Source organism: Rhamphochromis longiceps, linkage group LG16, assembly GCF_057381845.1.
Source record: "Rhamphochromis longiceps isolate RC_006_pf linkage group LG16, R_longiceps_female_GT1.1, whole genome shotgun sequence".
NCBI classification, from domain to species: Eukaryota; Metazoa; Chordata; class Actinopteri; order Cichliformes; family Cichlidae; genus Rhamphochromis; species Rhamphochromis longiceps.
In genome coordinates, this window is record NC_140572.1 from 8,976,966 (window position 1) to 8,990,720 (window position 13,755).

At 39.7% G+C, this 13,755-nt stretch overlaps 3 protein-coding genes and 1 pseudogene across 7 annotated transcripts in view; 1 reads left to right on the plus strand and 3 right to left on the minus strand.

The window, feature by feature from the left end:
* Positions 1–13,755, minus strand: part of trim45 (tripartite motif containing 45) — a 66,978-nt gene that overhangs the window by 20,339 nt on the left and 32,884 nt on the right. The window contains exon 1 of one of the 4 annotated variants that reach the window (XM_085384291.1): positions 1,217–1,951. The exons of 2 other annotated variants lie outside the window; for them this stretch is intronic. In XM_085384291.1, coding sequence (XP_085240417.1) covers positions 1,217–1,704 — 488 coding nt within the window. In that variant the 5' untranslated portion in view covers positions 1,705–1,951. Of the gene's footprint in view, positions 1–1,216; positions 1,952–13,755 lie in introns of those variants that run through there. One more of the 4 variants, XM_085384292.1, reaches the window with a different exon arrangement.
* On the plus strand, positions 1,895–4,227 carry LOC146650560 (uncharacterized; annotated as a pseudogene). Its single transcript, XR_014907851.1, has 3 exons — positions 1,895–2,011; positions 2,505–2,791; positions 3,659–4,227. The product of XR_014907851.1 is annotated as an uncharacterized LOC146650560 (transcript).
* LOC146650561 (uncharacterized) overlaps positions 4,313–13,755 on the minus strand; it is a 115,367-nt gene continuing 105,924 nt past the window's right edge. The window contains exons 2-3 of the mRNA XM_085384293.1: positions 4,714–4,795; positions 4,313–4,535 (exon numbers count right to left, since the gene is read on the minus strand). Coding sequence (XP_085240419.1) covers positions 4,352–4,535; positions 4,714–4,795 — 266 coding nt within the window. The 3' untranslated portion in view covers positions 4,313–4,351. The remainder of the gene's footprint in view (positions 4,536–4,713; positions 4,796–13,755) is intronic.
* On the minus strand, positions 7,981–11,120 carry vtcn1 (V-set domain containing T cell activation inhibitor 1). The gene is made up of 5 exons (XM_085383544.1): positions 11,089–11,120; positions 10,470–10,534; positions 8,829–9,179; positions 8,337–8,588; positions 7,981–8,099 (listed from the first exon to the last, which is right to left on the minus strand). The coding sequence occupies exons 1-5, from the start codon at positions 11,118–11,120 to the stop codon at positions 7,981–7,983; spliced, it is 819 nt and encodes a 272-aa protein (XP_085239670.1).

The following is a 13,755-nucleotide window of genomic DNA, read 5'->3' on the forward strand; positions in this document are numbered from 1 at the left end:
TCCCAGAATGCATTTAGTCCAAAACCCAAATGCAGCAATGGCAGAGGAGCGCAGCTAAAAACTTTTAAATATTACTCTTTCTGGGTCACAAAATAAACTTTTAAGTTATTTTCAAGCGAGAATGAAGCTGTGTAAACTTCAAAGATCTGCTCGATTTATCAAGCTATCAAATATTTCCAAACGTGATCCGATTTCGGAGACGTCTGTTACCAACCAGCTCCATAGCAGACCGGGAGGTTGAGGATCACAAGAGCTGGTGAGAACAGTGGACTCCTGGCACATCGTTTACAGAGATATATTTCAATTCAGGAGGAAACATTTTCACCGGGAAGAACAGCATGTTAATACGTGGAGATTCTGAAGGCTGCTTCAAAATGATCAGATTATATTTTAAATATTTGTTCAGTTCTCTTCCAAACCCCAGCAGCTGTCTATTGTAATTTTTGAGTGTCCACTAAAATAAAAATAAAAGCCTTCTAACATCTCACCTGTTTGTTTTTATTAAGGCATACATGTACACAATTTTTATTAAAAGTGATTTCGCTACTGAGGTTAAACATGATATATAAGTCACTTAGATCATTTCTAATTGTTAATGTTTGGTTTATTTCAGTGTTTTATTTGTTCCTGGGTAGATCGGTTTGGCTGAGATTTAAGTTAAGCTTCATAACATATTAATCACAGTTAAATTAAGAGGGGACGGCAGCAAAAACTCCTGACCTGAGACATCATCAAGTACGCTGGTGTTCCAGTTGTACAAATCGTGTGTCCATGATCGTGTTCTTGGCAAGTCCGGACTCGCGTACTTGAGAATTGAGAAAGGATCCAGGTCTTAATGAATAAAACATGCTGCATAATTTGCAAATTTTTGTCACCAAACAGCAGAGTGTGCTTTTTGACCTCTCAGGGCCACAGTAGCCTAAGATGCACAGCCTGACACTTGGAAATCTCAAAAAGGAATGGATGACGTTTTTGCAATAGCCATCTTCCATTTACAGTCTGTGGAACAGACTCAAACGAAAACCAAACATTTTATCAAGCAGTAGAAGTAATAGATTAAAAATTTTAAACACGGTAAAAACCTAATTTAATACATTAGACAGCAAAAAACAAATAAACAAAAAACAGCATGTGGGATGTACGAAGGGATAAAGAAAACTGAGCTAAGGCATAATAGCAAAACAGAATTAAAAACTAGCCTCGGAGCTAACTGTACCTATGCGCTTGGCAGCAGAACTCGCACAGGTTGACGGAGCACACCTCGCAGCGGCTCCCAGCACCTCCTTCTCCGCACAGGTCGCATCCCAGCGGGCCGTCCGTTTCCAGGGTCTCCACGAATACTTCGTCCAGCGCTAAGTGGTCGGTACTCAGCCCGACGTGCCCGGACGGAGGGAGGTCTACCTCTGAGTCACAGTCAGGGCAGAGCACCGTGATAGTGACGGCGGGTCGGTCTGCCTCCAGTGGTTTGTCCCGCTTACCGCCCTCCGGAACATCCCGTTGTATACGTGAAGACACCGAAAACGGCTCCAGCTGAGCGATGCAGTCAGAGCAGAACGTGTGCAGACACGGCAGGATTTTAGGGTCCCGGTACAGGCGCTTACACACCTTACACACCGCTCTGGGATTCACCAACACGTCGCTCTGCTCGCGTCCAGAGCTCTGTGCTCCCTGCTCCGACGTTTCTTTCTGCTCAGACTGCGACATTGTTCAGTTTGGGTGATTTCTGGAGCAAGAATAAAGGGGGAAAAACCCCAGCGAGTTCGAAAAAGTTGTCAGAGCTGAAGGAAACTTCTGTATAATCCCCTTTCTGCATAATAAATCACACGTTTTCTGCACTGCGGCAATCCACCCCATTCATTAATTAAAAGGCCATTCGAAAGCTCCACTTTTGATCATGAGAAGTTTACTGCTCCATGGGACATTTGACACCTCTCTCATTGGCAGACCAATAGGAAACCTCTCCCGGGCTATCCGGGGTGGTCCAAAACTTTACCGAAGTCTTCAGCACAGTGTGGGACTTTGACTGCCCCCATCTACCGGCAGGACGGTGGAAGATATATCCACTCACTGCCTGCATTTAAACCAGCGGTCCCCCGGGCCACGGACCGGTACCGGTCCGCGAGTCGTTTGGTACCGGGCCGCGAGAGTTGATGCTCGGGTGTGAAATTTACGTTTTTCAGGGTTTTTATCGTTAACTCGGTTTGCCTGGGTCTTTTCCCGTGTTGTAGTTGTGTCTTATTTTGAAAAGAAATATTTACGTTACCATAGCGACCAGAGAGCATTAAGGGGGAGAGAGGAGGACGTTACGGTGTGTTCACGCCGAACGCGATGGGCGCGAGAAAAAAGCCCCAAACGCCCCTAACTTGACGCGTGCACATTCGCACCTCTACGCGTGTCCAAGAAAAATCCATCGCGCCCCAAAATATCATATTTTAACGCGCGTGAACCGGAAATGTGGGAGGGATGTGGGAGGAAGTTTTGCCAGACGGCAGGTGTCGAGCTAGCGCTTGAAGAGAGAGTCTCCCTTCTCTATTTACTGTGGAGAGCAGAGCAGCGGCGTAAAGGACATCCTCGCCGTACCTGGGTCCATCAGGTCCTCCAGAGGTGTGAGCAGTTTGGTGAGTTTCACCATTTGCTCCAGGAGCTGCGCCTGGATGACGGCCGATTCCAGCGCTATCACCGTCGGCCAGTTTGAGGACCTGCTTTCCCTCGTTGGTCCCAGCATCGCCCGCCTAAACACCAATTACAGGCGCTCAATCCCACCTGCAGAGCGCCTGTCCGTCTGCCTGAGGTTAGTAAAAGTGTTTTATTGATACCTGTGCTAATATGCTAAACCATCCAGTTACACACTGCTAACATGGATGTGCTATGCTAACAGTGAATGCTGTCGGTGTTTACTGAAAGCAAACTGTGGTACAGAGACGACTCTTTATAATATTTCTAGTGATACTCAGGTCTCATCAAGCCCCGATTTAATTCGATTTATGCTGTTATCAGTGTTTGCATGATAGCATGGCTGTGGTGTCACATCAATGTATGCGCTCGGTGTTTGCTGATATCAAACTGTAGCATTAGGACCACTGAGTTAACCTTTGTAGTGATACTCACTCCTTTTTATTTTGACCTGGTTTGATTCTGGTATAGTTGAGTATTTGTATATAATCCCTGCAGCTGTCAGACTATAACAGGCGTCACCAGCCTTTATTAAAACAGAGTTAGATAAAACTGAACAGTTTGGTTCATCTTTAGTTACATGGTTCTATCTTGATAAGCTGTCTTATCACAGATTAATTTTTCAAAAATATTAATGATTTAAGCAAGGAAAGGGCTACATGTCAACATACAACTCTTTATTTCTATTAATGTCTCACTTCATTCCTACCTGATTGACATGTTTAGGAATTATGAGTGATTGGCTCACTGTAGGGGTAAAAGTTGCTACCAATCAAATTATGATATGTTAAAGTTAAAATAAAACACAACTGTTTTAGATATGATCTAATATACATTTTGTAATTATCCTTATAATTACAAAATGTTTTATGTAAGATTTAAGTTTTGTGATTTAAATCTGACATCACAAAAGTATTTTGGAATTTGAATAATGTATTTTGTAACTGCAGTACACATAATACTGATTTTGAACAATTTTGTCCAGGTTCCTTGTCACCGCGGACTCCTTCAGCACCAAGCGTTCAGTTACAGAGTCGGTGTGTCCACGGTGAGCCAGATCACCCCCCCAGGCAGCGACGGCCACCTGGGACTGTCTAGTGGACGACTTCATGGCTGTGCCTTCACCTGGAGACTGGCGGTCCATCACAGAGGGATTCCAGGAGCGCTGGAACTTTCCTCTGTGCTGTGCAGCTCTGGATGAGAAGCACGTCCAGACAAAAGCACCCTATATATCATATAGGAGACACACACATTGATATACACTAAATATTTATTTCATTTCTTTTTTGTGGTGCCCAAATTGATGCACCTGCTTGATTTTGTTTAAACAATTATTGCACACTTTCTGTAAATCCAGTAAACTTCTTTTCACTTCTCAAATATCACTGTGTGTGTCTCCTGTATGATATATTTAACTGACATTTTTTATTGTAACAACCAACGATTTATACAGGAAAATAATGTCTATTAACAAGGTTGCCCAAACTTTTGCATCCCACTGTATTAGTATATTTTGTCATTAGTATAATATGAAATAAATTCTACATGTGTCAAGTCGTGTGCCAACATTTGCTGTGTAGTAGAACTGAGACATTAGTCATTATAAAAATTTATTTGAAATAATATTAGAATTCTCAAACAGAAAAACATTAAACATAAATATATAAAATATAAGAATTTACAGAGAGACAGGAATAAAAAGGACCAGCTGCTCTCCAGAGCAGCAACAAGGCTGAGGAGGAAATGCTCCATTGGAGACTGGTGTGGCCTCTTCAGGGACTCCAGGATGGCCAGCTCCACCACCGATGGACCGTCCTGGGACCCGTCCCTCATCTGCCTCGGAGCCGTCCTCCCCTGTGGGCCTGTAAAACAGCACAAAACACAAAGAAATGAGAAGGCTGCTACCAGATTTTAATTTCAACATTGAAAAAAACAAACAAACCAAAAACAGGATATAATCAGATTGGTTGTAGATATTTAGTAAAGGTGATCACAAGGGAACCCACCGACTAAAAAGGTATCAGTGCTTGCTGTACATACCTGTGGGTGCAGCAGCAGGAGCTCAGGGACTGGGCAGCCAGGAGAAGCAACAGGGGATGCTCTGCTGCAGAATCAGTTGGTTCTATCAATACAGTATTAAATGTTAACAGGTTGAAAATAATAATCGTAGAGTAGACAGTGGTCCCTCATTTATTGCAGCAGGGGTTCTCAGAATAACTAGCCCCTGGCCACGCACTTTATACACTGTTTTCCACACACACACATGAACATTACTCACAGTTCTCACAATTGATTCTCAAAGTGCAAACCTTTGTAGATTGCAAAACGTAAAAGTATTATTATGCCGCCGTTTGTCTTCATCTGCCTGCCACTTTCGTGCGCCTTTTTCCCTCGCGGTGCAGGTGTGTATTTCCGAATGAGGCTCATAGTTATGGGTGTTTTTGTGCTGTTTTTTCTATTGGACGTGATGGTTATCAAAACCAAACATGATAAATTTGGCAAGCGCAGGAGACACGACACGGAGCAGATTTGTCAATCAGGCTGCAGAATGCAATGCTGTCCGGTGCAAAAAAAAGAAAATGAAAAGAAAAAAAAAAAAGAGGCAGTGACGGATGAACAGCGGGACCACTGTGTGCTGTTTATTAATAAACAATAAAATATATTCTTAAATGACAACATGCCTAAAAGCAGAACGGTATTTGTACGTCAGTGGGAAAATAGCGGTGGCTTGCTAGCTTTTGTGCGGCATCCCCGGGTCAGTGAAAACTTTAGAGAAAACTTAAGAAAAATGAATGAACTTACAAGGTTGCCCGATCTCTTTACATATCTTCCTACAAGCTCGGTCCTTTATATTCCTGTCTCGGTCCAGAAAGCAGCTGGTGTCGTACAGCTACGGGTTGTTTGCTACGGCATTGATTAGCCTTCCTTCTATTGAAGAATAAAGGGCTTTGGCTGGATCTGCCCCTTTGAACTAGGTAACAGCCACGTCACCAGGCTCCTGATTGGTTGTCGCGGCGCGATTTGACGCTGGAGTTCAGATTTTTCCAACTCGAGCGGGGGGACGCGAAACGCGTGTATGCACAAAATGCAACACATAAACTCACGCGCGTGGTTTTTTTCGCGAGTCAAACGCCTGAAACGCGCTACACTCACGCGCGTTTCAGGCGTTTTGGCGTTTTCGCGACGCAAATCTGCTTCCGAATTTTCGCGGGAGCCGCAATCGCGGGTCAGCGCGCCTTTCCATTGACTTTACATGTAAGCCTGACGCTCTGCCTGCCTCTATCGCGTTCGGTGTGAATGTTGTTGTCGCATTTCAGGAGGACGCTGCTAAAATAGTTACACAATTACACAGTGAATTCGCGTTTATTATTTACAAAATATCACAGTTTTTGTCTTGGTTGTATCATTTTTTGTTGTTTTTATCCAAGACACCTTAATGACCAGTCCGTGAAAATACTGTCGGACATTAGACCGGTCCGTGGCGCAAAAAAGGTTGGGGACCGCTGCTTTAAACTGTTGTAAATGACCCGTCGTCCTATAATCTGTGGAACATACGAAATCACCTTTTGGGACAATGGCATCAACACCAAAAATAGCTGGCTGTGTTTACAGCACGGCACCAGGATTTCTAACAACTGATTCAGTTCACCCGAAGAAAAACATTAAAGAAGCATAATTACTTAGAAAAGAAGAAGAAGAAGCCACATTTAACGCAAAGGAGGAAAAGGGAAGAGAGATTGTGAACAATGTGTGAGCCAAGTTTGTTCCAGTTTCGAAGTGCTGTTTCTAGATGACAAACTAATCTTAAGGAAGTGTTGCTCACACTTCTCCTTTTCAGTCAGCCTCAATAATCTAGTGGAGATGTACGCGATTCCTAAAAATCGGTGTGAAACGTGGATGTGTGAAAAAGTTTTGCACATGAGATCTTGCTGAAACACAGTAAAGTCGAAATAAAATCCAGGAGCAGATAACTCAACTAAAATAATGGAAATAGGTGACATATGCACATTTAAGCAGGTAACAAAAGGCACAAAACCAGCCGGACACCAGGCAGATACATAGATGATACTATAATAATAAGATAATACTAAAAGAAAAAAGCTGACAATACCAAATACTTGAAAAACAATACGGGATGTGACTCACTGCATTATGTTGAACTATTGGCTGATTTTTTAGCTTTGTGTTTTCCTTTATGTAACAGGTTTTTCATCATAAATTGATGCAGAAAACACATTTGATGGAGGACCTCTGCAGACCAGAGAAATTAAACTGACACCTACCACCAGGGATAAAGCTTTTGTGCTGTGGATGTGGAAAGGACCCAAATGCAGACTTCTAATCAGGCAAAGTTAGTGTCACTACAGACAGGAGGACACAATCATCAATTCCCCAGGATTTACTTTCAAAGGTTTTAAGTTAAAAAAAAAAAACATTTTAAAGCAACACTGTCACCCTTGACATCACAAAAAGTATTTTTCAAAAATAAAACTTTAATTATTTAATTTTTTAAAATTGCGTCATTAATCAGAGTCTCATTGGGTGAAAATATATTTGTTGAGAGGAATTAGAGCAATAAGCATTTATAAAAACATCAGATGATGGAAATAGAACAACAGTATAAATCGAGTATGAATAAACGGCTGCAAACATCATCCGCACAAAATCCAAGAGGAATCTACAGATTTCTGTAGACTGAGGTGTTTAAGGTTTATTTGAAAGGTTCAGATTACCTGAACAGTTCTGCCACGGTTACTGGACACTGTCTGTAGTTTTTAGATTTAAATGAAAGGTGTAAGGCAACTAGAGGTAGAGCTTTCTAAAGAAATAAAGTGAGTGCTTCTAGAATTAGACATTAAAACTGTCACAGAAAATGTGCTAAAATGTAAATGTTTCAATGTTTTTCTTGTTTTGTTTCTATATTTCTGTATTTCATTATGTTACATGTCTGCATTAAAGTAAAATTTCAAAGTCAAGATAGCTGAATTTTACTGACATAATTTAAATGGAACTCTCAGTTCACACACTGTAAATGCATTAGAGGATGTAAAAAATAATATTAAAAGTTAATAGATAAACTATTAAAAACATCCAGCACAGAGTTAAATGGCACTACACAACTGTAACACACGCAGTAATAAATTACATTAAAGTAAAGCTACACAATCTTCAAAGAGGACCACTTTTGTGAATATCAGTCTTTACTTTGGACATATCCTGACCTTAAATGCAGCACACGCACACACATATGCAGCCAGGGGAAGTATCTGTCTATATCTGTTGTGTTTTTTTGTGTACATTAGTGTGTCAAAAGGTCACATAATAGATGCAGAGGAAACTGGTCATAATAATGAGATAAAGTGATCCAACTGGACGGAATGAAGCAGCACTGAAGGTGAAATAAGTCCTCCATGAAACGTCTGAGCCTGAAAAATATGAAAAATAATTAGTTTTTTTTAAACCTATAATGTTATTTGCCTAGCTATATATTTATTAATACATATATTTGCTTTTATTTTCTGGTAGATTTGATTTAAATTGAAGAAATATTCCTCTGACTTAGTGTTACACCTCCATAAATAAAAGATAGGCCAAAGGATGAATTTTAGTCCTTTAGTACAAATGTGTTTGGTATCAGGTCAATGTAAAAGTATATAGACTACCTGATATAGTTGCCTCAGAAAGAGACATCACCAAGTTGTTTTCAATCCTGAAGCTGTAGGTGTCACTGACTTGGACCGACAGCAGTGTGCTGAAGATGCTGAATATCCCCTCAGAGTTTTCTGTGAAAGTGGAGCTTCCATTCAGGATGTTCTCAGTTTGGTTTAACCATGAAACGCTTGGCTTAGGGAACCAACTGACTGCCTCAGCAGACAGGGTGCCATTTGAGAAGGTGAAAGTGGGCGCTGAAAAAGCTGATGTAATAAAAGAGGGAAGAAAAAAATCCTGAATTAATATTGCAATCAAGAGTGAAGCTTCACTCAGTACTCACATTACTCAGAACAGCACGTTGGTTAAAATTCCCAGCATTACAAAAACTAGAAATACCCTTATACCATCTTATTCCAATGTGTTGCAAACCATGCTGCTAATGAATGCCAATAAAGAATGTTTAGATAAACACACAATTAATCTTGAAGAGTGAGTCATCCTACCTGCTGTTCTGAGTTGAATGCTGACCTCTCCTCCACCTTTAGAGGAGCTGATGCTGCATGTGTACTTCCCCTCATCACTGCGTCTCACATTCCTCAGCAGCAGAGAGGCATTGCCTGTGACTACAGCCTGAGGGAAGAGCTGAGTTCTCCCACTGAACTGTGACGCCTGATTCGTCAGATCCGGAGCTCCATTCTGATAAAAGTAAACCAGGCCGTTCAGGTCCGTCTTCTTCCAGGTCACTGTCACTTTGTCTTGGGAAGTTTGTGTGTCAAGATAGCAGCTGAGCAGCTGATCCTCACCAAGGTTGGCGACAGGCTTTGTACTGCTGCTTATCACATTGGACTGGGGCTCTGTGGGATGTGGACATTTTATACACATATTATAGACTAGCACATTTGAATCAGTTCCAATTTGTTGACAACTTAATAACCGATTTAAATGATATTTAGTGAAAGTGTTGTTTGCTTTTGGCAGTTATAAAACTTTTAGCAGGAAGATTTTAAGGACAAGTTCACATTTTTCACATTCACATATCCTGAGAGAGAGAGATAGAGACTGTGATTTCAAGAGATAGTTCAAGCAAAGCTATGACTATTTAGGGGTCTGAGTTAGTAAAAGTGATTAAATTCTAAAGACACAGATAGATAGACTGTATATAAAAGATGCTTCTAGCATACAGGTCTGAAAAACAAAGCCAGGGTGGAAATGTCCTATACCTGTCTTCTTTCTACTGACCAGCAGAGGGCAACCATTGTAGCTGTCAGGAAAAGAAATCTACTTCTCACTTGATTTATAACCTCAGTAAATATTTTCCTAATGCCTTTATGGTCTCAGTCAGTAGTATTATGACTTTATCATGTTTAGCTTGGAAATTATCGTGCCATTTATAAAAATAACCCACTCAAAGTGCGGTATGCTTTTTACTCTGTGACTGATGACTCACTACTGTATGAGCATGGCGTGTCCTTTGGTTCACAATCAGATCTTTTTTGGCATTCAGTTAAATTAAAAAAAGAAGTCCTTTTTTCAGGTAATAACATTGCACATATTTAATAAATTTGTAACTTAATAAAACTAACATGCCAATTAATCTAGCTTGAATGCTAGCTAGATATCAGCTTCACACATTCTTCTAAAATATAGTCACGCCCACTTTCAAGACATCAACAAGATGATGGCCAAAATACCAATTTCACAGGTTCATATAGGACAGGATTCCACAGTAAAAACTCAGGCGCACCATGGTTATGAATGAAACTATCAAATGATATTTAAAGTCAATATTCCCTTAATACCATGTTAAACCAGCACCAGTCGAGCATACCTAAACACACATAAACATTTTCTCAAGGAAATGAAACATGAATATAGAGTATATGTGTTACTTGGCTATCAACATTATTTCTGTCAAGTGGAAAGTCAGCCTCACAAATATTTAGAGATCATCACACGTGCAGATACAAATGAATATTCACAGTTAAACACTCGATGCTGTGCTGTGCCGTGTTGCCGTCCACATGGATTAACTGTATTTTAGTTTAGACAAACACAGCACGTGGTGAGCACACCCATGTATCACCCCAGGCCTCACCGAGCCATCACTAATGACAAGAGGATCCAAACAGATCTGTGGGTCTTACTTGAGAAGGCCAGAGAGAAGAAGAGGATGATGAAGAAACTAAGTATGACGATGATGACGAGCATGCTGTACAAAAAGAAAAACACAAGTGCAATTGTAACAAAACACATAGTATTAGTTTTTAAAGATTAGTTTCATAGCAGTTCTTCAAATAGCTTCTATTATTCTTCCTGGAACTGTAGGGTTTGGGCTCCATGCGTTGTGTCTTTTGGGTCTCGTGATGATCAGGACAAAAAACCCCATTGCAATAAGAAAGCTGGAGATTGTTTTCAATTCTTCTGTAAGTGTTTTCTTTGTGGTTCAAAAATGTTAATATTTTGTCCTGACAGAAATTTAAAGGAGAAATTTCTCTTTGACAGACTGTCAACAACTTTTATTTTGTTAGGGATCACATATTTAAACTAGTTGTGAAGCATAAGTTTAATCTTTAATAACATGTTGTTGTATTATAATCTGAAACTTTAGAAGTAATCAGCAACTACAGCTGTCAAATAACATCAAAAGTGAGATGTTTTCTTTCTCTATTGGTGCAGTAAAAGCAAACATACTCGGTTACCACTGGAGACACCTAAATATTTTCAAAGTTGAATGACAACACTAAATATTCCTCATGGTCGCACCTGTAGAAGATGATTTGTCCAAGCGTGGCCATGGCTCCTGATGAAATCTCTTGAGACCAAGAAAAAAGGCAATTATTTATTCTTTATCCACTTTTTTATCCAAGTAATATATTTCTGCTGCTGTCTGTCAGCAGCCTGCACAGAACTGTCTGCTCAGCCTCTCTCAGAGCACTTAGAAAATACAATACAACACCATAAGTAAATATTACTTTTAAGGTGTGTTCTTCATTTTGGTTGACAGGTCATCATCCAGCTCGTTTATCTTATCAAAATAAAAGTTCATGTGACTGATTTACAAGAGAAAGAGATTATTTTTGTGATGTTAGTTAAGCTTTTACAAAGTGAAGGGATTACATTCAGAAAAGCATTTTTACAGTAGTTATGACATAGAATATGTTTTTCATGTATATATTTATAGCATGCAGTACCGACTGCTGCTGGTTTTATTACGGCAAAAGCATAATATGCATACAAGGAAAAAGAGTAGCACCCTGGGCTTGGCAAATTTACTCAAGGTGGACAAAATCTGATCTGTCGAGGAAAAAGAGAACATTCGTAACACTTGTTTATTTATGAAAAGGACCAAACATTGTTCACTAAAATAACAACAGAAAAAATAGATGATGAGAATCTCTGGTGATATTTTTGGCATTTCAAAACAGACGATTAGCCTTATTCATACTAATAGCTGCTTGGACTGAACTACAGTATCGAAAGAAATGTGGCGTGCAACACTTGTGTGACAAGTGAAGACATTACAGAGTCCTCTTGACCACTGAGAAATTCTGCCAACCTCAAATGTGTACATCAAACTGAAACTTACGCACATGTATGTCACATCATATGATCTTATGAAACAAGAAACATTTTCTTTTTCAGTTTTTATTTTAGTTTTGCAAGAGATGTGAGCATGCAACTGTGAAATCTAGAGTTTTTAAACTGTTAAGCCATAAAACAAAATGAAAGGCTTAGTTTTTGCTTTGTAGCAAACAACAAACACATATATTCTTGGTGCAAGCATTTTGTAGTAGATAACTGCAACCAAAATCCTACTTTCTTGACAATCCTTGTTAAAGATTAGCGTTAGAAAGGTGCGCATTATGTAAAATGTTATTTTGCTATAAAAATGAATGCTCAAAATGATCAAATTACACAAACATACATGAAATTATAGCACACAAGCCACAAACCCTTAAAGCAAATCTTCTTTTTGCCCTTACCTCAGTTCTAACAAGCTTGAAAGCTAACAGTTAGTATGTCCACCTTTGTTCTTCAACACAGCCTCAACTTATGCAAGCATTCTTGTAATTTTCAGATGTCTTCAGGACTAGTGCTCCATGATTCTGGAAAGATAGTCAAAGCTCTTTATTGGAGGCACTTGGGAGGCCAATCAATGACTGATAGTGCTCCATTGGGAATTTTTCTATCTAGCTATGCTTTTACTGTATTGACAGTGTGTTTGGTATCACAGTCATGCTGAAAAATGAAGCCTTTTCCTACCAGGTGCTTTCTAGATGTTATTGTATTGTCATGCATGGTGTTACTTGGTGCATTTATTAGGCTGGACGACTGTGATTCATCATTGTCTAAAAGTTCTTTGAAAAGCATTCAGTTAGTCAAGAACGCTGCAGTGAAAGTACTGACAGGGACTTGAAAGAGAGAGCATAATTCTCCCTTCTCTTCACTGGCTCCCGCTTAATTCCAGAGTTGGATTTAAAATCCACATCCTTACATGCAAGGTCTTGAATAACCAGGACACTTGATTTCTTAAATAGTACTGTATTATTCCAAGCATTTTGCTCTCAGACTGTGAGCTTACTTGTGGTTTCTAGAGTTTTTAAAAGTAGAATGGGAGGCACAACCTTCAGCTTCCAGGCTCCTTTCCTGTGGAAAAAGATTCAGGTTGAATTCAGGAGACAGACACTCTCTCTACATTTTAGATTAGGCTCAAAACTTTCCTTTTTGATAAAGCATATAGTTAGCGCTTGATCAAGTGACCCTAAATCCTCCCTTAGTTTCACTGCTATAGGCCAAGGTTGCCTAAAGGCTCTGAGGGCTTCTTCTTCACACCTCTCTTTTTGGTCTCCATGTGTTTATACCTCTAAAAACTAAATTTAAACTGTGGTTCTCTCCCATGTGTATCCTTTGTCCTGTCTTTCTCTGCTTTTCTCTTCCCACCCAACTGGCCGTGGCTTTAAAAAGGGAGTTTTTCCTTCTTACCTTGGCAAAGTGCAAGGTGTATCTCTCACATCCTGTGTCAGGTATTTGCTGATTATTTTTTTATTTCTCTAGAACATGACTTTCAGATACTGTCCAGCTGCTGTAGATAGTTTTTTTTTTTAATACCTACCATTTCTTAGTTATAAGTTTTCATCATATTGCAAAAATACTGTTTTATGCCAGTTAAACTGCTTGTTTTATAGATTAAACTAAAAACATGTGAATAAATGTGTTTTTACAACAAGCTGCCAGTAACAAAGTGCCTTATGATACAATTTACAATTGCTGTTATGAGACAAGTTGTTGGTGTAGACACAACACATTCCTTAAGTTAGGTCATTTTTATTACTGGTCACAGTTAACCAACTTTAACCTGATATCTTATTAACCATATCACTATGTTGTTTGAATAACTTTACTGTGTATTTCCTGAAATTTCCCTCCGTG